This window comes from Rhinopithecus roxellana, chromosome 4 (assembly GCF_007565055.1).
Source record: "Rhinopithecus roxellana isolate Shanxi Qingling chromosome 4, ASM756505v1, whole genome shotgun sequence".
Classification (NCBI taxonomy): domain Eukaryota; kingdom Metazoa; phylum Chordata; class Mammalia; order Primates; family Cercopithecidae; genus Rhinopithecus; species Rhinopithecus roxellana.
This window is the reverse complement of record NC_044552.1, coordinates 28,001,721-28,023,575: the sequence shown is the minus strand read 5'-3', so window position 1 is coordinate 28,023,575 and position 21,855 is coordinate 28,001,721. Positions and strand designations below refer to the sequence as shown.

General features: G+C 47.7%; 1 protein-coding gene across 1 annotated transcript; it reads left to right on the top strand.

The window, feature by feature from the left end:
* The first annotated feature begins 11,914 nt into the window (after positions 1-11,914).
* On the top strand, positions 11,915-21,205 carry RPS10 (ribosomal protein S10). The gene is made up of 6 exons (XM_010358069.2): positions 11,915-12,052; positions 12,863-13,012; positions 13,198-13,369; positions 16,826-16,903; positions 20,488-20,543; positions 21,112-21,205. Exons 2-6 carry the CDS (start codon positions 12,863-12,865, stop codon positions 21,151-21,153), a joined length of 498 nt encoding a protein of 165 aa, XP_010356371.1. The 5' UTR covers positions 11,915-12,052; the 3' UTR covers positions 21,154-21,205.
* The last annotated feature ends 650 nt before the right edge of the window (positions 21,206-21,855 follow it).

Sequence of the window (21,855 nt, the reverse complement as noted above, 5' to 3'; positions counted from 1 at the left end):
ACTCCAGCCTGGGTGACAGAGTGAGACTCCATCTCAAATAATAATAATAATAATAATAATAATAATAATAATAGATTAGACTTCATCAAAATGTAAAACCCTGGTCTTCAAAAGACACTGTCAAGAAGATGAAAAGCCACAACGTAACAGAAAATATTCATAATACATATATCCGAAAAAAGAACGGATATCCAGATTATATAAATAACTCCTACACTCAACAAAAAGACAAATGACCCAGTTTTTAAAATGGACAAACGACTGAAAAGTAGGCTGGGCGCAGTGGCTCACACCTGTAATCCCAACACTTTGGGAGGCCGAGGTTGTTGGATTGCTTGAGCCCAGGAGTTCAAGACCAGCCTGGGCAATGTGGCAAAACCCTTTCTCTACAAAAAATACAAAAATAGCAGAGTGTGGTGGTATGCACCTGTAGACCCAGCCACTTAGGGGGCTGAGGCAGGAAGATTGCTTGAGCCCAGGAGGTCGAGGCTGCGTGAGCTGTGTTCATGCCACTGCACTCCAGCATGGGTGACACAGTGAGCCCCTGTTTCAGGAAATAGAATGACAGAAAAGAGGAGGAGAAGAGAGGGAGAGGGAGACAGGGAGAGAGGGAGAGAGAGAATGAGAGAGAGAGAGAGACTTAAACATGATTAAGATGGTACATTTTATTTTTATTTTATTTATTTATTTTTTATTTTATTTTATTTTTGAGATAGAGTCTCACTCTGTTGCCCAGGCTGGAGTGCAGTTATGCAATCTTGGCTCACTGCAAGCTCCGCCTCCCAGGTTCACGCCATTCTCCTGCCTCAGCCTCCCTAGTAGCTGGGACTAACTACAGGTGCCCGCCACTACGCCCCGCTAATTTTTTTTTTTTTTTTTTTTTTTGTATTTTTAGTAGAGATGGGATTTCACCATGTTAGCCAGGATGGTCTGGATCTCCTGATCTTGTGATCTGCCAGCCTCAGCCTCCCAAAGAGTGGGGATTACAGGCGTGAGCCACCGCGCCTGGCCTTTATTTATTTATTTATTTATTTATTTATTTATTTATTTGAGACAGATTCTTGTTCTGTCGCCCTGGCTGGAGTGCAGTGGTGCGATCTCAGCTCACTGCAATCTCTGCCTCCCGGGTTCAAGCAATTCTCCTGCCTCAGCTTCCCAAGTACGTGGGATTACAGGTGCATGCCACCACTCTGGGATAATTTTGTATTTTTAGTAGAGATGGGGTTTCACTATGTTGGCCAGGCTGGTCTTGACCTCTTGACCTCAGGTGATCCGCCTGCCTCGGCCTCCCAAAGTGCTGGATTACAGGCGTGAGCCATCGCGCCCTGGGGCTCTTATATATTCCTGGTGAGAATGTACAATGGCACAGTGTGGTGTCATTTTACATATATATATTAATATGTATTGGCTTCCTCCATGGTTCCTGGTTTGTAACTCCCATAGCCCTTGTTACAGTCTTTTGTTATAATGATGGGTGCTGTAGGCCAGGCCCGGTGGCTCATGCCTGTAATACCAGCACTTTGGGAGGCTGAGGCAGGTGGATCATGAGGTCAGGAGTTCAAGACCAGCCTGGCCAACATGGTGAAACCCCATCTCTACTAAAAATATAAAAATTAGCCAGGCGTGGTGGCAGGCATCTGTAATCTCAGCTACTCAGGAGGCTGAGGCAGAGAATTGCTTGAACTCAGGAGGCGGAGGTTGCAGTGAGCTGAGATCGCACCTCTGCACTCCAGCTTGGGTGACAGAGCAAGACTCTGTCTCGATAAAGATATGTATACAAAATAATAATGCTGGGTGCTGTGGGCCTCAGAAGCAGGCCTCATGAAACAGAATCTCTTTGATTTTTTCCTGCCCTTCTTTCACCCGCCCCATGGCAGAACTCTAATCTTCCTCCATCTTTCTGATTGTGGGACACAGGACTCTAATTCCAGAGAGGGTCCCGCTCCATACCCTGGAGACCTTCATTTCAACAAGGTTGTCTATAAAAACCCAAGAGGACAGGGTTCAGAGAGCTCCTCGATAGCTGAACACATAAAGATTCCTGGAAGGTGCTGCATCTGCGGAGGGCCTAGAAGCTCAGTGCACCTTCCCCCGGTACCTCACCCTACATATCTCTGTCTGCAGTTGGTTCCTTCTGGTGGGTTCTTGGTCTCCCTTACTTCAAGAATGAAGCTGCGGACCTTCGCAGTGAGTGTTACAGCTCTTACAGGTGGCACGGACCCAAAGAGTGAGCAGTAGCAAGATTCATTGTGAAGAGCAAAAGAATAAAGCTTCCACAGTGTGACAGTGTGGAAGGGGACCCAAGCAGGTTGCTGCTGCTGGCAGGGGGGAAGGCGAGGGGGGTGGCCAGCTTCTATTCCCTTATTTGTCCCCACCCATGTCCTGCTCATTGGTCCATTTTACAGAGTGATTGGTCCATTTTACAGAGTGCTGATGGGTGCGTTTACAATCCTTTAGTTAAACACAGAGCGCTGATTGGTGTGTTTTTGCAGCATGCTGATTAGTGCATTTACAATCCTTTAGCTAGGCACAGAGCACTGATTGGTGCATTTTTACAGAGTGCTGATTGGTGCATTTACAATTCTCTAGCTAGACACAGAGCGCTGACTAGTGTGTTTACAATCCTCTAGCTAGACAGAAAAGTTCTCCAAGTCCCCACTCAACCCAGGAAGTGCAGCTGGCTTCACCTCTCATATTCACTGGTGTCTTTTGTAATAGCCTGTGTAATGTTACTGGAAAACTAGACCCTGTAAAGTATTTTAAAGAGGTGTATCCTTAGCCAATATGATTGTTCCCCATGGCCTGGGGAAAGTGAGAAAGTGTACCCAAGGTGGTCACGTTAGTGTAGATTTATACATTTTAGGGAGAGAGGAATTGTAGGTAAAATCATAAATCAATACATGGAAGGTGCACATTGGTTCAGCCAAAAGAGGTAGGACATCTTGAAGGAGAGATGAGTTTACAGGTCAGTGTGTCTAGAATTGGTTCCTTCCTGTGGGTTCTTGGTCTCGCTGACTTCATAAATGAAGTTGCGGACCTTGGTGGTGAGTGTTACAGCTCTTAAAGGTGGCATGGACCCAAAGATTCAGCAGCAGCAAAATTTATTGTGAAGAGCGAAAGAACAAAGCTTCCACAGCACAGAAGGGGACCCAAGCAGGTTGTCCCTCCTGTGGGGTATGGGGGCTGGTTTGGGGGGCAGAGGGAGGGCAGTTTTTATTCCCTTATTTGTCCCCACCCATGTCCTACTGATTGGTCCATTTTGCAGCGTGCTGATTGGTCCATTTTACAGAGCACAGATTGGTCGATTTTATAGTGTGCTGATTGGCACATTTTACAAACCTCTAGCTAGCCACAGAGCGCTGATTGGTGCGTTTTACAATCCTAGCTACAGAGTGCTGATTGGTGCATTTTACAATCCTCTTGTAAGACAGAAAAGTTCTCCAAGTCTGCACTCCACCCAGGAAGTCCAGCTGGCTTCACCTTTCATTAGGTGGATTCAAATAGTTTTCTGATTGGCAGTTGGTTGAAAGAATTAAAGCTTTGTCTAAAGACTTGAAGCTAGCAGAAGGAAATGACTGAGTTCAGATAAGGGGGGTGCGGAGGCCAAAGATTTTTTTTTTTTTTTTTTTTTTTTTTAATACGGAGTCTCACCGTTGCCCAGGCTAGAGTGCAGTGGCATAATCTTGGCTCACTGCAACTTCCGCCTCCCAGGTTCACCCCATTCTCCTGCCTCAGCCTCCTGTTCACCTGGGATTACAAGCATGTGCCACCACACCTGGCTAATTTTTGTATTTTTAGGAGAGACATGGTTTCGCCATGTTGGCCAGGCTGGTCTCAAACTCCTGACCTCAGGTGATCCGCCCACCTTGGCCTCCCAAAGTGCTGAGATTTACAGGCGTGAGCCACCATGCCAGGCCCAAACTTCTTGTTATATCGATGATGCCTCATAGATAGCCCATTTCAGAAAGAATAGATAGTAAATCTCTTTTAAGAACTTAAATGTGTCAGGTTCTAATTTAATCTCTCATAGGTCCCAGAAAGGCCTAGAAAGAAAAGAAAAGACAATTAAAAAGAATCTAAGAAGTAGGAGAAATGCTCAGAGGTTTATACCTTGAGCATAGACCTTGACAATAGCGTGATGGCCTCCAATGTGGACCACCTCCACAGCATTGTGGATCATCTCCCCGAGAGCGAGGCCTAAAGCAACAGATCCAACAGGCTATAAATATGTGACATTCCCTGGACTCTGTTTTCACTTTGATACTGGTCATAATCAAATAATTCAGGAAAATAATCACAGCAGCATCAGGAAGGTGAGGTCAGAGGAGCTGCTGCAAACCACAATAGGAAAAGAGGTGGCCCACCGAAGGGGAGGGAACATCTCATGTGGAGGGGAGCAGGTGCCATTTAGAGGAGAAAACAGCCCTTCAGCCCATGGCGTCAAGTGTGTGTGTGTGTGTGTGTGTGTGTGTGTCTGGGAATGCATCAGTAGCCATCTACCTACATCCGCAAACTCACATATGCCGTGCAAGCTACAGATGAAGATTGCAGCACAGATGGCTCCTTTGAAGGGGTTTCTGGATGAGTGGGAAGAGGTAATGTTCCACAGCATTAGGAAGCTATTTTAGGTGTGGTGCCAGGAGATGCGGGAAGAGGTGAGACCCAGGGTGTCTCTTGAGGAATGTCTGTTTCAGTGTTCTTATAGCCAGTGCATCGCTGTACTGGGGCCATGAACTGGTATCCTCTGCCCTATCCCCAGAGCCTGGGAAATAGAAAAATCTTCTGGCTGCAGTGCTGGCCACAGAGGGCATTGCTCCTCTAGGTCTCCCTCCACTCCCACTGTGACACCAGAGATTTTATGAAAGACCCAGGAATCTCAAAAGGCAAGGGACTGCAACTTGAAAATCTTTAGAAACCACAGTTTACTCTTTTCCAACCTGAAGAGACCCCCAGGGTCACTGGGGACCTAACCCCTGGCTTCCCTTGGTGTTCACAGGTTCCTCAGAGTCACGGGTTCACAACTTTGGCTGCTTTAGAAATAGTTATTTAGGCCAGGTACGGTGGTTCACACCTATAATCCCACTCTTTGAGGCTGATGTGGGAGGATCACAGTGAGCCCAGAAGTTCAAGACCAGCCTAGGCAACATAGTGAGACCCACCCCATGCCCCTTGTGTCTCTACACAAAAGTTTAAAAACTAGCTGGGCATGGTGCACACCTGTAGTCTCAGCTGTTTGGGTAGCTAAGGTAGGAAGGATCACTTGAGCCCAGAAGGTCAAGGCTGCAGTGACCTGTGATCACACCACTGCACTCCAGTCAGGCGAAAGAGGGAGACCCTGACTCAGAAAAAAAAAGAAAAAGAAAAAGAAAAGGCCGCGCACAGTGGCTCACGCTTGTAATCCCAACACTTTGGGAGGTCAAGAAGGGGCGGATCACCTGAGGTCAGGAGTTCAAGACCAGCCTGACTGACATATAGTGAAATCCCATCTGTATTAAAAAAATAAATACAAAAATTAGCTGGGTGTGGTGGCATACGCCTGTAATCCCAGCTACATGGGAAGCTGAGGCAGGAGAATCTCTTGAACCCAGGAGGCAGAGGTTGCAGTGAGCCAAGATCACGCCACTACCACACTCCAGCCTGGGCAACAGAGCAAGACTCCATCTCTCAAAAAAAAAAAAAAAAAGAGAAAAAATAGAGAAAACAGCTGCTGCTCAATACCTATGTCCACCAAAAACCACACACAAGAACATTCTTAGCAGTTTTATTTATAAATAGCTAAACTCTGAAAAAACGTAAATGTCCATCAGCTGGTGAACGGATAAACAAATTATGGTATAGCTTTACGGTAGAACACAGCTCAGCAGCGAAAATTAGCTACCTACATGCATGATCCTCACAGAGAGGGAGGGGCAGGTCGCCGGATGCCAGTTTATACTGTGGCCATATTGTTCAGAACATGTGCCCTTGGGAATGCAGGTGGGGGGGACTGTCTTCACAGGAGATTCTTGCGGTATTAGCCATATTCTATATCTTGGTCTGGATGGTAATTAACATGGATTTATACACACACATACATATATGTAAAAATGCATTGAGTTGGCCGGGCATGGTGGCTCACACCTGTAATCCCAGCACTTTGGGAGGCTGAGGTGGGTGGCTCACAAGGTCAGGAGATCAAGACCATCCTGGCTAACACGGAGAAACCTTGTCTGTACTAAAAATATGAAAAATTAGCCAGGCGTGGTGGTGGGTGCCTGTAGTCCCAGCTACTCAGGAGGCTGAGGCAGGAGAATGGTGTGAACCTGGGAGGTGGAGGTTGTAGTGAGCCAAGATTGCACCATTGCACTCCAGCCTGGCGACACAGCAGGACTCTGTCTCAAAAAACAAAAAACAACACAACAAAAGTAATCTCTTGGCCGGGCACAGTGGCTCACGCCTGTAATCCCAGCAATTTGGGAGGCCGAGGTGGGTGGATCATTTGAGGTCAGGAGTTCAAGACCAGCCTGGCCAACATGATGAAACCTCACATCTACTAAAAATATAAAAATTAGCCGGGCAAGGAGGCACATGCCTGTAATCCCAGCTACTTGGGAGGCTAAGGCAGGAGAATCGCTTGAATACAGGAGGCGGAAGTTGCAGTGAGCTGAGATCGTGCCATTGCACTCCAGCCTGGGTGACAAGAGTGAAAGTCCATCTCATAATAAATAAATAAATAAATAAAAGTAATATCTTTAAAACATACATTGAATCCTGCCATTACTGCTTGAAACCTTCCCACGGCTTTCTGTTGCACTTTGAATAAAATCCTGATGCCTTCCTGAGGTGAGGTCAATGTGCGGTCCAGCTTCACCTTGTTACCATGTCCTAACCATCCTGGCTGCCTTTCAGCTCAAGCTGTTTCCTGCATCGGGGACTTTCAGAGGCCCTGTTCCCCCTTCCCAGTTCTCCTAGTTCTCTGTAGGTTTCAGATCAAACATCACCTCCTCACTCCCCATTACTCTCCATCACCACAGGCTGATCATTTTCTCCATAGCTCCCAGCACATGACAGAAGTATATGTTGCTTGTCGTGGGATCCCTGTGTGCTCATGTCCCCAGTCAGCCCCATCATCTGGCCCAGGACTAGGGACCCAGTGCCTAAGTGTGGAATGGAATTTGGCGAACTCCATGAAGCGGTGGCATCTCAGAAGGCTTTGGTAATGGCAGAGATAGTATTATTCACTTCCTTCCTCAGTCATCATCCCTTGTTTCCTCCACTCGCCATGCGGTTACTGTTAATTTTGAAACATTTATTAACTAATGTGTGAGACATCATGCTAAATGCTGGAAAGGACACTGAGAGAGGGGAAGCCATGGTTCGTGACCTCAGGGAAGTGCCATCCAGGATGGAGACACCAAGGGAATGCTGTCATTCAAGGGTTAGCTGGGCAGTGCTGTGGACCTCCTCCTCACTCCTTATCCTTTCTAGGTGACCTCAGAACCTCACAAGGTCTTAGATGATGCCCTTTCCTCATCTGACCCAGCTCTTCCACAGGACACATTCAGAACCCTTTATCTAAAATTATACTGTGCATTTGCACCAGTGTGTCTCATGGGAACCTCAAATGCAACAAAATCTAAAACTGAATTCATCTCTCATAAACAATTTAGTGATATTTCAGATAAATAGAAGCATAGCTCATTGGGGAAATGGTGTTGAGATAATGGCTAACCCTTTGGAGGGAAAATGTTTTACATCAGAGAACATTCCAGGAGGATAAAAGATGTAAACATAAAAAATGAATCCAACCGAGCACAGTGGCTCACGCCTGTAATCCCAGCCCTTTGGGAGGTCGAGGTGGGAAGATCGATTGAGCTCAGGAGTTTGAGACCAGCCTAGGTAACATGGAGAAACCTTGTCTGTGCTAAAAATACACACACAAAAAAAATCAGCTGGGCTTGGTGGCACATGCCTGTAATCCCAGCTACTTGGGATGCTGAGGCACAATAATTGCTTAAGCTGAGATCATGCCACTGCACTCCAGCCTGCGTGACAGAGTGAGACTCTGTCAAAAAAAAAAGGACTGAGTATTTTTTCAAGTGAGCTGGGGAGCCATTAGCGGGATTTAAGCAGGGAAGTGACATGGTCTGATGTTGCAGCAGGATCGCCATGGCTCTAGGAAGGGAAGAGAACTGGGAGACCATATTTCAGTTGACTGCATCCCAGTGTTGCTACAGGGAAGTGGGCAGTCACACCTGTCTTTTCTTGCTGGCTGCTTTTAAGATCTTCCCCAAAGTCATCCCTCTGGCCAGGTGCAAGGGCTCATGCTTGTAACCCCAGCATTTTGGGAGGCCAAGGCGGGAGGATCACCCAAGGTCAGGAGTTCGAGACCAGCCTGGCCAACATGGTGAAACTCCATCTCTACTAAAAATACAAAAATTAGCCAGGCATGGTGGCACATGCCTGTAATCCCAGCTACTTGGGAGGCTGAGGCAGGAGAATTGCTTGAACCCCAGAGGCAGAGCTTGCAGTGAGCCAAGATTGTGCCACTGCACTCCAGCCCGGGTGACAGAGTGAGACTCTGTCTCAAAACAACAAACAAACAAAACCTAAGTCCTCTCTCTGGTCACTGAGATAAATGTGAATCTGTTCGTCTCCTTGGAAAGGCTAATCAGAAACTAAAAAGAATGCAACCGTTTGTCTCTCACCTACCTGTGACCTGGAAGCCCCCTCCCTGCTTTGAGTTATCTCACCTTTCTGGACGGAACCAATGTTCATTTTACATATGTTGATTGATATCTCATGTCTTCCTAAAATGTATAAAACCAAGCTGTGCTCTGACCACCTTGGGCACATGTCATCAGGACCTCCTGAGGCTGCATCGTGGGCTCATCCTTAACCCTCGCAAAATACACTTTCTAAATTCACAGACCTGTCTCAGATTTTCAGGATTCACATTGTCTTCCAGTAATTCTGGAAAACACTCTGACAGTGTTTCTTCCCTACTTTCTCTATTATTTTCTTGTAAGACTTCACCTAGACATCTAGTAGACTTTCTCACTCTATCCCTCATGTCTCATCCTTTCTTTCAAATATTCCATCTCTTTAGCTGGGTGTGGTGGTGTGCACCTGTAGACCAAGCTACTCAGGAGGCTGAGGCAGGAGGATGGCTTGAAGGGACTCCTGCCACGGGACTGCAGTGAGTCGTGACTGCACCACTGCTCTCCAGCCTTGGCAAAAAAGGGACACCCTGTATTAACAAAAAACCAAAAAAACAATCAATCAAATATTCTCTTTCAGTCTCAGGACTACATTGTGTATATCTGTATATATATTTTCATTTCTACTTTTAATCTCACTGACTTTTCTCTTCAAGTGTCAGTTTGCCAAATCTATTGTTCAGTCTTTTGGGCCTTTTTTTTTTTTTTTACTTTCTTGGAGTTGTTTTTTTTTTTTTTTTAGAGAGGAGGTCTTGCTATGTTGCCCAGGCTGCTCTCGAACTCCTGGGCTCAAGTGATCCTACTACCTCAGCCTCTTAAGTAGTTAGGACTACTACAGGTTCACAGCACACCTTACCTGGCTATTTAGCCTTTTTTTTTTTTTTTTTTTTTTTTTTTCTCTGAGACGCAGTCTCGCTCTGTCGCCCAGGCTGGAGTGCAGTGGCAGCAATCTCGGGTCAATGCAAGCTCCGCCTCCCAGGTTCAGGCCATTCTCCAGCCTCAGCCTCCTGAGTAGTTAGGACTGCAGGCGCCGGCCCCCACGCCCAGCTAATTTTTTTTCTATTTTTAGTACAGGCGGGGGTTTCACCCTGTTAGCCAGGATGGTCTCGATCTCCTGACCTCGTGATCTGCCCGCCTTGGCCTCCCAAAGTGCTGGGATTACAGGTGTGAGCCACTACGCTCGGCCTTTTTTTTTTTTAATGACAGAGTTTTGCTCTGTCACCCAGGCTGGCCAGGCTGGAGTGCAGTGGTGCAGTCTCGGCTCACGGTAGCCTTGACCCACGGGCTCAAGCGATCCTCAAAACTCAGCTTCATGAGTAGCTGGGATTACAGCCGCCCGCCACCACGCCCGGCTAATTTTTTTTTTTTGAAACGGAATCTTGCTCTGTCACCCAGGCTGGAGTGCAGTGGGGAGATCTTGACTCACTGCAACCTCTGCCTTCCAGGTTCCTGCGAACTCTCCTGCCTCAGCCTCCTGAGTAGCTGGGATTACAAGTACCCACCACTACGCCCAGCTAATTTTTGTATTTTTAGTAGAGAGGGGGTTTCACCATGTTGGTCAGGCTAGTCTCAAACTCCCGACCTCAGGTGAACCGCCCGCCTCGTCCTCCCAAAGTTCTGGGATTACAGGTCTGAGCCACCGTGCCAGGTCCACTTTTCTTTTCTTTCTTTCTTTCTTTTTTTTTTTTTTTTTGAGACGGAGTTTCGCTCTTGTCGCCCAGGCTGGATGGAGTGCAACGGTGCAATCTCAACTCACTGCAACCTCCGCCTCCCAGGTTCAAGAGATTCTCCTTGCCTCAGCCTCCCAAGTAGCTGGGATTACAGGCGCCTGCCACCATGCCTGGCTAATTTTTGTGGTTTTTTTTTAGTAGAGATCGGATTTTGTCATGTTGGCCAGGGTGGTCTCGACCGCCTGACCTTAGGTGATCCACCTGACTCGGGCTCCCAAATTGCTGGGATTATAGGCGTGAGCCACTGCGCTCGGCCCCACTTTCCTTTTCTTTCTTTCTTTTTAGACGGAGGGTCGCTCTGTCGACCAAGATCTGGAGTGCAGTGGAGTGATCTCGGCTCACTGCAACCTCGCATATCGGGTTCAAGCGATTCTCCTGCCTCAATCACAGGCGTACACCAACACGCCCGGCTAATTTTTTGGAATTTTTAGTACAGATGGGGTTTCACTATGTCGGCCAGCTGGTCTTGAACTCCTGACCTCGTGATCCGCCCACCGCGGCCTTCCAAAGTGCTGGAATTACAAGCTTGAGCCGCCGCGCCCGGCCTCTTTTTTCTTTTCTTTCTTTCTTTTTTTTTTTTTTTAAATAGAGCCAGGGTATTTTTCTGTCACCCAGGCTGCACTGCAGAGGCATGAACCCGGCTCACTGCACCCTCCACTTTCCGGGCTCAAGCGATCCTCCCGCCTCAGCCTCGTGAATAACTGGAACTACAAGCGTGCACCACCACAATCAGTTAATTAAAAAAAAAAAAATTTTTGTAGAGATTAAGTCTCACCGTTGCCCAGGCTGGTCTGGACCTCCTGGGCTCAAGCAATTCTCCTGCATCACCCTCCCAAAATGCTGAGTCAACTTTTTTTGTTTTTTTGAGACGGAGTCTCACTGTCGACCAGGCTGGAGTGCAGTGGCATGATCTCGGCTCATTGCAACCTCCACCTCCCGGGTTCAAGCGATTCTCCTGCCTCAGCCTCCCGAGTAGCTGGGACTACAGGCGCCTGCCGCTAATTTTTTTTGTATTTTTAGTAGAGACAGGGTTTCACCATATTGGCCAAGCTGGTCTCAAACTCCTGACCTTATGATCTGCCCGCCTCGGCCTCCCAAAGTGCTGGGATTATAGACGTGAGCCACCGCGCCCGGCCTCTGTTTTTTTATTAAAAAAAAAAAAAGTCTACTTGTGTGAGTGCATATGAGTTTGGAAAAATGTATACCACAATGTTAACAGTGATTCTCTTTGGTTGATGGGATTACGTTTTTAGTCTTTTATTGTCATCTGATTTGTATGTTCTCTCTCTTTTCTTGCTCCAAGAGCATATATCACTTGCATAATAAATTTTGGGCGGGGAAAAAAAGAAGCGTTTCTAAAACGACTGCCCAAAATAGGTGACCCTGTACTGATAAAGCACGCAAGCTCAGAAGTTTCCGGCGGCGGTTTCCTAGTGTGTGCGTGCGTCCCTCAGGCGGTCGAGCTCTGCAGTCAGATCCGCCAGTCCTTCAGGCACCGCCGAGGCCACCCCAGGCTCCGCGCGGGTCCTGGCGGGGGGCGGGCCCACGCCAGCCCGGAAGAGACGCAGCACCGCGCATGCTCCTTCCTTTCCAGCCCCGGCCCCGGACCCTGCAGCTGCCGAGGTGAGTTTCTGTGGAGTTCGAGTTCCATCGGCTCCCATCCGGGCCATCTTGCCGCCTTAGCGGCTGCTCCTCCCCAGAATGCGGGCAGGGGGCCTCTCTCCCACTCCCCACACACCCATTTCTGAGTAGCGACAGGGGCTGGAGGCTTATTTTATGGGGTAGGGGGCCGCTGGTAGGCGAAGATTGTCCGAGGGAGAGGGGGAGGATGAAGGCAGTGCGTGGCGGAGACCTGCCAGGTGAGACTAGGGAGACAGTGTCCCGCCGACACGCTTTTTCCTTGGGGACAGGACTCCCCCGACTGCCTCCTTGCCTGGCACTGGAGCTCTACTTTGGGGGAGCTGTGGTAGGAAACGAGGGTGCGAAGGCCTTAGCCCTTCGGTTTGGGGTCTGCCGCCTTCAAGAAGCGGGGCCTTTATTCCTCCAGGCCTTCCCTGTGTACCTTATGGTACAGCGGCGCGATTCCGCGCAGGTGTGGTACAGTCGCTGACGGCTTCTAGCTGCTTCTGATAATACAGGGTCTGCTCCTCCCACCCGCCATTGACCTTTGTAATTGTGATAACTTAAGGAAGTTTGGCGCGAATGTGCACCACTATGCTGGTTTTAACATACTGGCAACTTTTCCACCTGAATTGATTTTGGGGATGGAGAGGGACGGAGCTGGCCTCTGCCGAATCTGTTTTGTGAAGCTGAGTCCTCCCACCGGCATGTTGTCTAAGGTTTTGTGTGGGTCACTTTAGGGTCACGAACTTGATTACTAGACTCCGGCCTCGTTACTCAGAAGTGCTCTTGACAGTCATCTCCTTCTTGCAGATGTTGATGCCTAAGAAGAACCGGATTGCCATTTACGAACTCCTTTTTAAGGAGGGAGTCATGGTGGCCAAGAAGGATGTCCACATGCCTAAGCACCCGGAGCTGGCAGACAAGAATGTGCCCAACCTTCATGTCATGAAGGCCATGCAGGTAGGAGGGTGAGGAGGAAGACTGGGTTGGGATGGAGGATCTTCCCCTAACATTCAAGGCAAGTTCCAAAGGGGAGGTCAGGACTGCCGGGGCTGCTTGCTAACTTGAAGGGCTGGGACTGGAGACTTGTCTAGGATGATCCAAGTTTCTACTTATGCCTTAACAGTAAGTTTTTTGCCTTACAGTCTCTCAAGTCCCGAGGCTACGTGAAGGAACAGTTTGCCTGGAGACATTTCTACTGGTACCTTACCAATGAGGGTATCCAGTATCTCCGTGATTACCTTCATCTGCCCCCGGAGATTGTGCCTGCCACCCTACGCCGTAGCCGTCCAGAGACTGGCAGGCCTCGGCCTAAAGGTATGGTGCCCAAATAAATGCCTTCAGCTATTTGAAGATAGTTTCTTTTGTGTAAGGGACAGAAGCATTCTTAGCTGTTGTCAGCTTTAGAGGGCTCTGGCCTGCAGGCATTTGGTCAAGTGCTAGAACCTTTGTCTGGCGGCTTGGGACTTGGAATAGAACTAGACTCAGTTCTTCAGGCCATCCATGAGATGGCCTTAAGCACAGATAGTCTGTTGCTTTCTTCACCCACACCCATACCAACATCCAGACACATGTGGTATAGAAAATTGAGTAACTTTTCCAGCAGAGTGTGTTGTACTCTTCCCAAGAAGTCCAAAGCAAAGCCATTTACCACCTTGAAAGAACCAAAAGAGTTTTGTAGTTTTCTTGCCAGCAGGGGAAACAGTTAGAAACAGTGGAGTGGAGAACGGATGGTGTATACCACGACGTGAAAGGATATGCACGCATATGTGGTGCGAGGAGAATTATCTTTTGATTCTTAAGATCATTGCTGGCTTACAGTTGCTTTTTTTTTTTTTTGAGACGGAGTCTTGCTCTGTTGCCCAGCCTGGAGTGCAGTGGTAAGCCACCGTGCCTGGCCTGTATTTTGTCTAGGTTATGGTTCTTTGTTACGAAACTGTAGGAGCTGCAGAGAGCATAGGTTGGAGTGACAAAATGCACAGATTCCTAAACGTGATCATCAGAGGGTCCAGGTTCCCCTGGAGAGTTACTTTATGGAGCTTAGGAATTTGTTAGGAAAGTTCCCCAAGGGATTCTGGTGATCAGGTAGACATCTGTTGCCGAGGCTGGAGTGCAGTGGTGCGATCTCGGCTTACTGCAACCTCCACCTCCCAGGTTCAAGCAATTCTGCTGTCTCAGCCTCCTGAGACTGGGATTATAGGCGTCCAGAACTATGCCCAGCTAATGTTTGGATTTTTAGTGGAGATGGGATTTCACTCTGTTGGCCAGGCTGGGCTCAAACTCCTGACCTCAGGTGATCCACCCACCTCAGCCTCCCAAAGTGCTGGGATTACAGGAGTTAGCTACCGTGTCCAGCCCATAATACGTCTTTTTAGCAAGAGTTCTCTACTACATCTTGGACTCTTCAGGGGGAAAAAAATACCAGTGCCTATCTGTGCTTGATATATTCTGATTTAGTTGGGCCTGACATTTATTTTTGCCACTCATTACATGATTTATTTCTGCTTTGAAAGCAGTTCATTCTGCCCAAGTGCAGTGGCTTATTCCTGTAATCCCAGCACTTTGGGAGGCCAAGGCAGGAGGACTACTTGAGTCCAGGAGTTTGAGACCAGCTAGGGCAGTATAGTGAGACCTGGTCTCTACAAAAAAATAAATTAGCCAGGCATGGTGGTGCGCACCTGTGGTTGAGCCCAGGCACTCCAGGCTGCATTGAGCTGTGATTGGCCGTTGCACTCACCCTGAGCAACAGAGCAAGACCCTGTCTCGAAAAAAAAAAAAGAGACATAGTTCACATTAATCATACGGACTCCGGGTAAGTTCCAAGTAACTGGGTAGAGAAAATACTTGATTAAACTGTTACTGTGTTTGTTTGTTGGTTTATATTCTGTCACCCAGGCTGGAGTGCAGTGGTGCGATCCCAATTTACTGTAACCTCTGCCTCTCAGGTTCAAGTGATTCTCCTGCCTCAGCTTCCTGAGTAGCTGGGATCACAGGCGTGCACCACCACACCTGGCTAATTTTTGTAATTTTAGTAGAGACAGGGTTTTACCATGTTGGCCAGGCTGTTCTTAAACTCCTGGCCTCAAGTGATCACCTGCCTTGGCCTCCCAAAGTGCTGGGATTACAGGCGTCAGCCACTATGCCTGGCCATTTATGATTTTTTGGGGGTGTTTTTTTTTGTTTTTTTTTTTTGTTTTTTTTTTTTTTTGAGACAGAGTCTCACTCTGTCGCCCAGGCAGGAATGCTGTGGCACAATCTTGGCTCACTGCAAGCTCTGTTTCCCGGGTTCACGCCATTCTTCTGCCTCAGCCTCCTGAGTAGCTGGGACTACAAGCGCCTGTCACCTAATTGTTTTGTATTTTTAGTAGAGACGGAGTTTCACCATGTTAACCAGGATGGTCTTGATCTTATGACCTTGTGATCCGCCTGTCTCGGCCTCCCAAAGTGCTGGGATTACAGGCGTGAGCCACCGCACCGGCCTATGATAATTTTTTAAAGGTAGCTCTTAAAGTTTGTGCCTTACGGTGTGGTGGCTCACAGCTGCAATCCCAGCACTTTTGGAGGCCAAGGCGGGAGGATCACATGAGGCCAAGAGTTCAAGACCAGCCTGTCCAACATGGTGAAACCCTGTCACTACTAAAGATAACCAAAAAAAAAAAAAAAAAGTAGCCTGGGCGTGGTGGCTCATGCCTATAATCCCAGCACTTTGGGAGGCTAAGGCAGGCGGATCACTTGAGGTCAGGAGTTGGAGACCAGCCTGGCCAACAGATTGAAAGCCCCTTTCTACTAAAAATACAAAACTTAGCTGGGTGTGGTGGCACGTGCATGTAATTCCACCTACTCGGGAGGCTGAGGTGAGAGAACTGCTTGAACCCAGGAGGCAGAGGTTGCAGTGAGCTGAGATTGCGCCACTGCACTCCAACCTGAGTGACAGAGCAAGACTCCGTCTCAAAAAAAAGATAATAGCCGGCCGTGGTGGCTCAAGCCTGTAATCCCCAGCACTTTGGGAGGCCGAGGCGGGCGAATCACGAGGTCAGGAGATCGAGACCATCCTGGCTAACACGTTGAAACCCCATCTCTACTAAAAATACAAAAAATTAGGCGGGCGAGGTGGCGGGCGCCTGTAGTCCCAGCTACTCGGGAGGCTGAGGCAGGAGAATGGCGTAAACCCAGGAGGCGGAGCTTGCAGTGAGCCGAGATCGCGCCACTGCACTCCAGCCTGGGTGACAGAGCAAGACTCCGTCTCAAAAAAAAAAAAAAAAGATAATACAGTTTCCGCCTTAATATGTATTCCACAGCCTAACAGGTATGTGAAGAAGCCCAGGAGGAACTAAAGGATTCTTGGTAACCCCTAGATTATGTACTTAATATTGGAGTTGGGACTTTCAGCTTAGGATGCTTCCTTTTCCATTTGCATATACTAAGTTTTCCACTTCACGTTGGTCAGGTTCAAAAGTTTGGCTATTCAGATGTTCATAGAAATAGCTGGATGTCTAGATTGGTCCAATAATTGGAAAATGGTTTTATGTTGAAACAAAATGGAAGCCTTTTTTTTTTCTTCGCAGATTTGCAGCCACGATTGTCAATAAGTTTCTATAGAGAAATAAATTGTTTCTAGCTGACGTTATAGGTTTAAGGAGTTCGTGTCCCCATTAACCCATCTTAACCAAGTGGTTGCTCAGTGAAAACAGGAGAGCAATGCCAGTTTTTTTGGCTTTAAGGGACAGAGTTCCCAGATTGCCCTATGTTCACAGTGTGTTTTGATTTACGTAGGTCTGGAGGGTGAGCGACCTGCGAGACTCACAAGAGGGGAAGCTGACAGAGATACCTACAGACGGAGTGCTGTGCCACGTGAGTAAATGCATCACCTATATTAGGGGTGTTGGGGTGAAATATCTGGATTCTCACAGCTGGCTCTGGCTGGGTGGGGCTCAGCCCTTGATGACAAAATGACCAGGAAAGATTCTTGGTTTCATTCTGCAGAGCATCAGAACAGCTGGAGTCCTTTGTGCTGCTTTCTTTATGCAGTGATTTCATAGATGAGAATTAGGAAGAAAGCCTTCTGAGTTAGGGACTGGAATTTTTTAAAAAACAAAATTCAGGCCAGGCTCAGTGGTTCATGTCTGTAATCCCAGCACTTTGGTGGGGGTCGAAGTGGGCAGATTACTTGAAGTCAGGAGTTTGAGACCAGCCTGGCCAACATGATGAAACCCTGTCTCTCCTAAAAATACAAAAATTAGGGTGGTGTGGTGGTGGGTGTCTGTAGTCCCAGCTGCTTAGGAGGCTGAGGCATGAGAATTGCTTAAACCTGGGAGGCAGAGGTTGCTGTGAGCCAAGATCATGCCATTGTACTCCAGCCTGGATGACAGAGCAAGACTCTGTCTCAAAAACAAAACACTTCAGTAAGATGAGGAGCCTTTGTTAATATTTTTGCAAAGGAATAATAGGATTCAACTTGTTTTGTTTTTGAGACAGTCTTTGCTCTGTGGCCCAGGCTGGAGTGCAGTGGCATGATCTTAGCTCACTGCAAGCTCTGCCTCCTGGGTTCACACCGTTCTTCTGCCTCAGCCTCCCGAGTAACTGGGACTACAGGCACCCGCCATCACGCCCGGCTAATTTTTTTTGTATTTTTAGTAGAGGCGGGGTTTCACCGTCTTAGCCAGGATGGTCTGGATCTCCTGACCTCGTGATCTGCCCGCCTCTGCCTCCCAAAATGCTGGGATTTACAGGCATGAGCCACCTTGCCTGGTTGGATTCAACTTGTTTTTAAAGTCACTCACTGTTGATTGTGATACAAAAGCAAGGCATACAAGAAGAGTCTTTTTTTTTTTTTTTTTTTCTTTTTTTTTTTTTTTTTTTGAGACGGAGTCTCGCTCTGTCGCCCAGGCTGGAGTGCAGTGGCCGGATCTCAGCTCACTGCAAGCTCCGCCTCCCGGGTTTACGCCATTCTCCTGCCTCAGCCTCCCGAGTAGCTGGGACTACAGGCGCCAGCCACCTCGCCCGGCTAGCTTTTGTGTTTTTTTAGTAGAGACGGGGTTTCACCATGTTAGCCAGGATGGTCTCGATCTCCTGACCTCGTGATCCGCCCGTCTCGGCCTCCCAAAGTGCTGGGATTACAGGCTTGAGCCACCGCGCCCGGCCAACAAGAAGAGTCTTTACCAACTTCTACCATTGTTACTTTCCTCCTGTCATCTTTTGGAGAAGTGACCACTTGACCTGAGTACCATACAGGATAGTAAAAGGAAAGAATTTCTCCAGCCCTTGGTTGAGAGGAAGTTGGTGATATTGGAAGTTTAACGATTATGGGCCAGGCACAGTGGCTCATGCCTGTAATCCCAGCACTTTGGGAGGCCGAGGCAGGTGGATCAGTTGAGGTCAGGAGTTCGAGATCAGCCTGGCCAGTGTGGTGAAACCCCATCTCTACTTTAAAAAATTAGCCCGGCGTGGTGGTATGTGCCTGCCTGTAATAATCTCAGCTACTTGGGAGGCTGAGGCAGGAGAATTGCTTGAATGTGGGAGGCGGAGGTTGCAGTGAGCCGAGATCATGCCACTGCACTCCACCCTGGGCAACAGAACAAGACCCCGTCTCAAAAAAAAAAAAGAAATTTAACGATTACTGAAACCATATTCGTTATTGGCATTTGCTTTCCTTCCCCATCCTTGTGCCCAATGTGAGCCATAGATCTAATACAAAATTTCCTGGTAGCCACACTTGAAAAAACAAGTGGAAACGGGTTATTTGATTACTAATGTCTTTTATTTAATCAAATATGTGTAGAAGTGAGCTGGGAATGGTGGTATGTGCCTGTAGTCCTAGCTACTTGGAAAGCCAAAGCAAGAGGATTGTTTTGAGCCTAGGAGTTTGAGATACAGTGAGCTATGATCTTGTTGCTACACTCCAGCCTGGGCGACAGAGTGAGACCCCCCAACTCAAATCGGCCAGGCGTGGTGGCTCACGCCTGTAATCCCAGCACTTTGGGAGGCTGAGATGGGCAGATCGCCTGAGGTCAGGAGTTCGAGACCAGCCTAGGCAACAAGGTGAAACCCCATTTCTCCTTAAAATCCAAAAAATTAGCCAGGCATGGTGGTATGCACATGTAATCCCAGGTACTCGGGGGGCCGAGGCAGGAGAATTGCTTGAACCCCAGGGGTGGAGGTTGCAGTGAGCTGAGATGGCACCACTGTACTCCAGCCACAGGAACAACAGCGAGCGTTCATCTCCAAAATAAATAAATAAAGGAACGACAGCGAGCGTTCATCTCCAAAATAAATAAATATAAATAAATAAATAAATCGATTTTTAAAATATCTAAAAGTGTTAATTTAACATGTAATCAGTATAAACAGTATTGAAATATTTTACATTCTTTTTTTCCTTAAGTCTTTGTAATTGGCTGGGTGCAGTGCCTCACACCTGTAATTCCAGCACTTTGGGAAGCCGAGGCAGGCAGATCACTTGAGCTCAGGAGTTTGAGACCAGCCTGGGCAACATGGCTGAACCCATCTCTACAAAAAAATATAAAAATTAGGGCTGGACGTGGTTGGCTCATGCCTGTAATCCCAACACTTTGGGAGGCTGTGGCGGGCGGATCACCTGAGGTTGGGAGTTTGAGACCAACCTGGAGAAACTAACATGGAGAAACCCCGTCTCTACTAAAAATACAAAAAAATTAGCCATGCATGGTGGCGCGTGCCTGTAAATCCCAGCTACTCAGGAGGCTGAGGCAGGAGAATCACTTGAACCTGGGAGGTGGAGGTTGCAGTGAGCCGAGATCCCGCCATTGCACTCTAGCCTGGGCAACAAGAGCGAAATTCTGTCTCAAACAAACAAACAAAAAATATAAAAATTAGCTGCCTATAGTCCCAGCTGAGGTGGGAGGATCGCTTGAGCCCATGATGCAGAGGTGGTAGTGAGCTGAGATCGTGGTAGTGAGCTGAGATCGTGCCACTGCACTCCACCCTGGGCGACAGAGTAAGACCCTGTCTCAAATAAGTAAAAGAAAACTGGTGAATTTCGCACGTCTCCATTTGAACTGTGACTGGGATATAGGACAGGGCAGCATCTTGTCTGCTTTTCTCCCATGGTAATTAAGGCTTTTGTGGGCCCTTGCCTCTTTCCATGTTAGTTCTTCCCTAATTACGCTCCCTTTGCTATCTAGATGCTGCTCTGAAGTGGGTAAGTCAGTCAGTGTGATCGGAAGTGGGAATTCTTTGGGAGGATTTGTAGTTTGGGCTGTGAGTATTGGAAGGTTGAGAAGGACACCCCAGGAGAGGCAAAGGTGGCTGTGAAGGTGTTCCCCACCACTGGTGTCATTTGCTTATATTTAATGGGGTGGTGCATGGCTTTTCCTGCAAGATTGGAGTTGGTGAGTTGTCTTCCCTTGTTCTATAGTAGATTGGATAATATGATTCTGAATCGATGTTTCACTTTCTAGCTGGTGCCGACAAGAAAGCCGAGGCTGGGGCTGGGTCAGCAACCGAATTCCAGTTTGTGAGTATCTTCCTATTTGTTTTCCATGAGCCGTCATTTGTTCTGGCCTCAGTCTGGTTGCTCTGCAAGTTGTGGGGATGTCGTATAGTATGGTCCTGTCAACCAGTTCCCTCCTCCCATTTTTTTCCAAATTCCAAATTTTACATTGAGATGTAGCATGCAAACTTTTGTAAATATATAAATTACTGAAATGAGTCTCAGAAATCAGTACATGTGGCCTGCTGTTATTTTCTGTTTCGTTGATGCTTGACATTGAACTAAACACTGGAAGGTGAGTGGGCTTAAGAACCAAGATGGTATGAAATCAAATTCTCCATCTTTTTTCATATGATGTTTCCCCATCTATAAAATAGAGGTAATTACAGCTGCCAAGGAAATGGGCCTAGACTTAGGATATCGCCCCACATCCAGTAAGGGGCAGTGCTGGGATTTACAGCCTGTACTCAGCTCTCTCCCAGCTGTTTACATTTGGGGGCCTCTGGAGTTATAATGAGGCCTGAAAGTTAGCAAAACCACAAGGTCGAACCAGAGTGCTGCTCATGCTGATGTGATGTGCTTTCTCTTACAGAGAGGCGGATTTGGTCGTGGACGTGGTCAGCCACCTCAGTAAAATTGAAGAGTATTATTTTGCATTGAATAAATTTACAGCCAAAAAACCTTAATCTTGTGTCCATTTTGTTTGCCTTGTGCAGCCTGAACAGGAATGGTTTAAGGGTCAGAGTGTAAATGGGGCAGTACTAGCTTGGCTTGGGGAGTTGTCATTGTCCTGGGTGACACCGGCTGCTGCTGTCCTTGGCTTTGGCATGTGCCCTGCTTTCTCTAGCCAGCGCCTCCCTGCACAGTGGTGTCCCATATGGTGCTGCACCTCGGAGGCAGTTGGAAAACTGGGTCCCTTCTCCCAACCAGCCATGCTGCCTCAGCTCTGTGTGGTGGGAAAGTTGCTGGTTGCTTTGGAGTTGTGATTTGTGCCTGCTGTCGGGAACTATAAGAAGTGCTGGGGAGGGAGGATGAAAGATAACCAAGGAAATGGTTATCCTTCAATTTATGGGGAAGAAGCACAGGAATGGTGTTTAGGCCAACATTACTAATATAAGTCTTCAAGGCTCGGCATTTGTTGACAAGAATCAAGGGAGAAAACAATGCACAAAAACCATTGTTCACAGTGACTAAGGCCTGTAGTCCCAGCTACTCAGGAGCCTGAGGCAGGATTGCTTGAGGCTAGGAGTTTGAGACTAGCCTGAGAAACATAGTAAGACCCTGTCTCAAGGACCAAAACATTTGAAACTCATCTGAAAACTTTTTTTTTTTGAGA

Coding starts and splice junctions, on each gene's coding strand:
- RPS10 (XM_010358069.2), top strand. CDS start 12,863: ATGTTGATGCCTAAGAAGAACCGGATTGCCATTTACGAACTCCTTTTT. Junction 16,904..20,487: donor CAGACGGAGTGCTGTGCCAC/GTGAGTAAATGC, acceptor TTCACTTTCTAG/CTGGTGCCGACAAGAAAGCC. Junction 20,544..21,111: donor CAGCAACCGAATTCCAGTTT/GTGAGTATCTTC, acceptor TTTCTCTTACAG/AGAGGCGGATTTGGTCGTGG.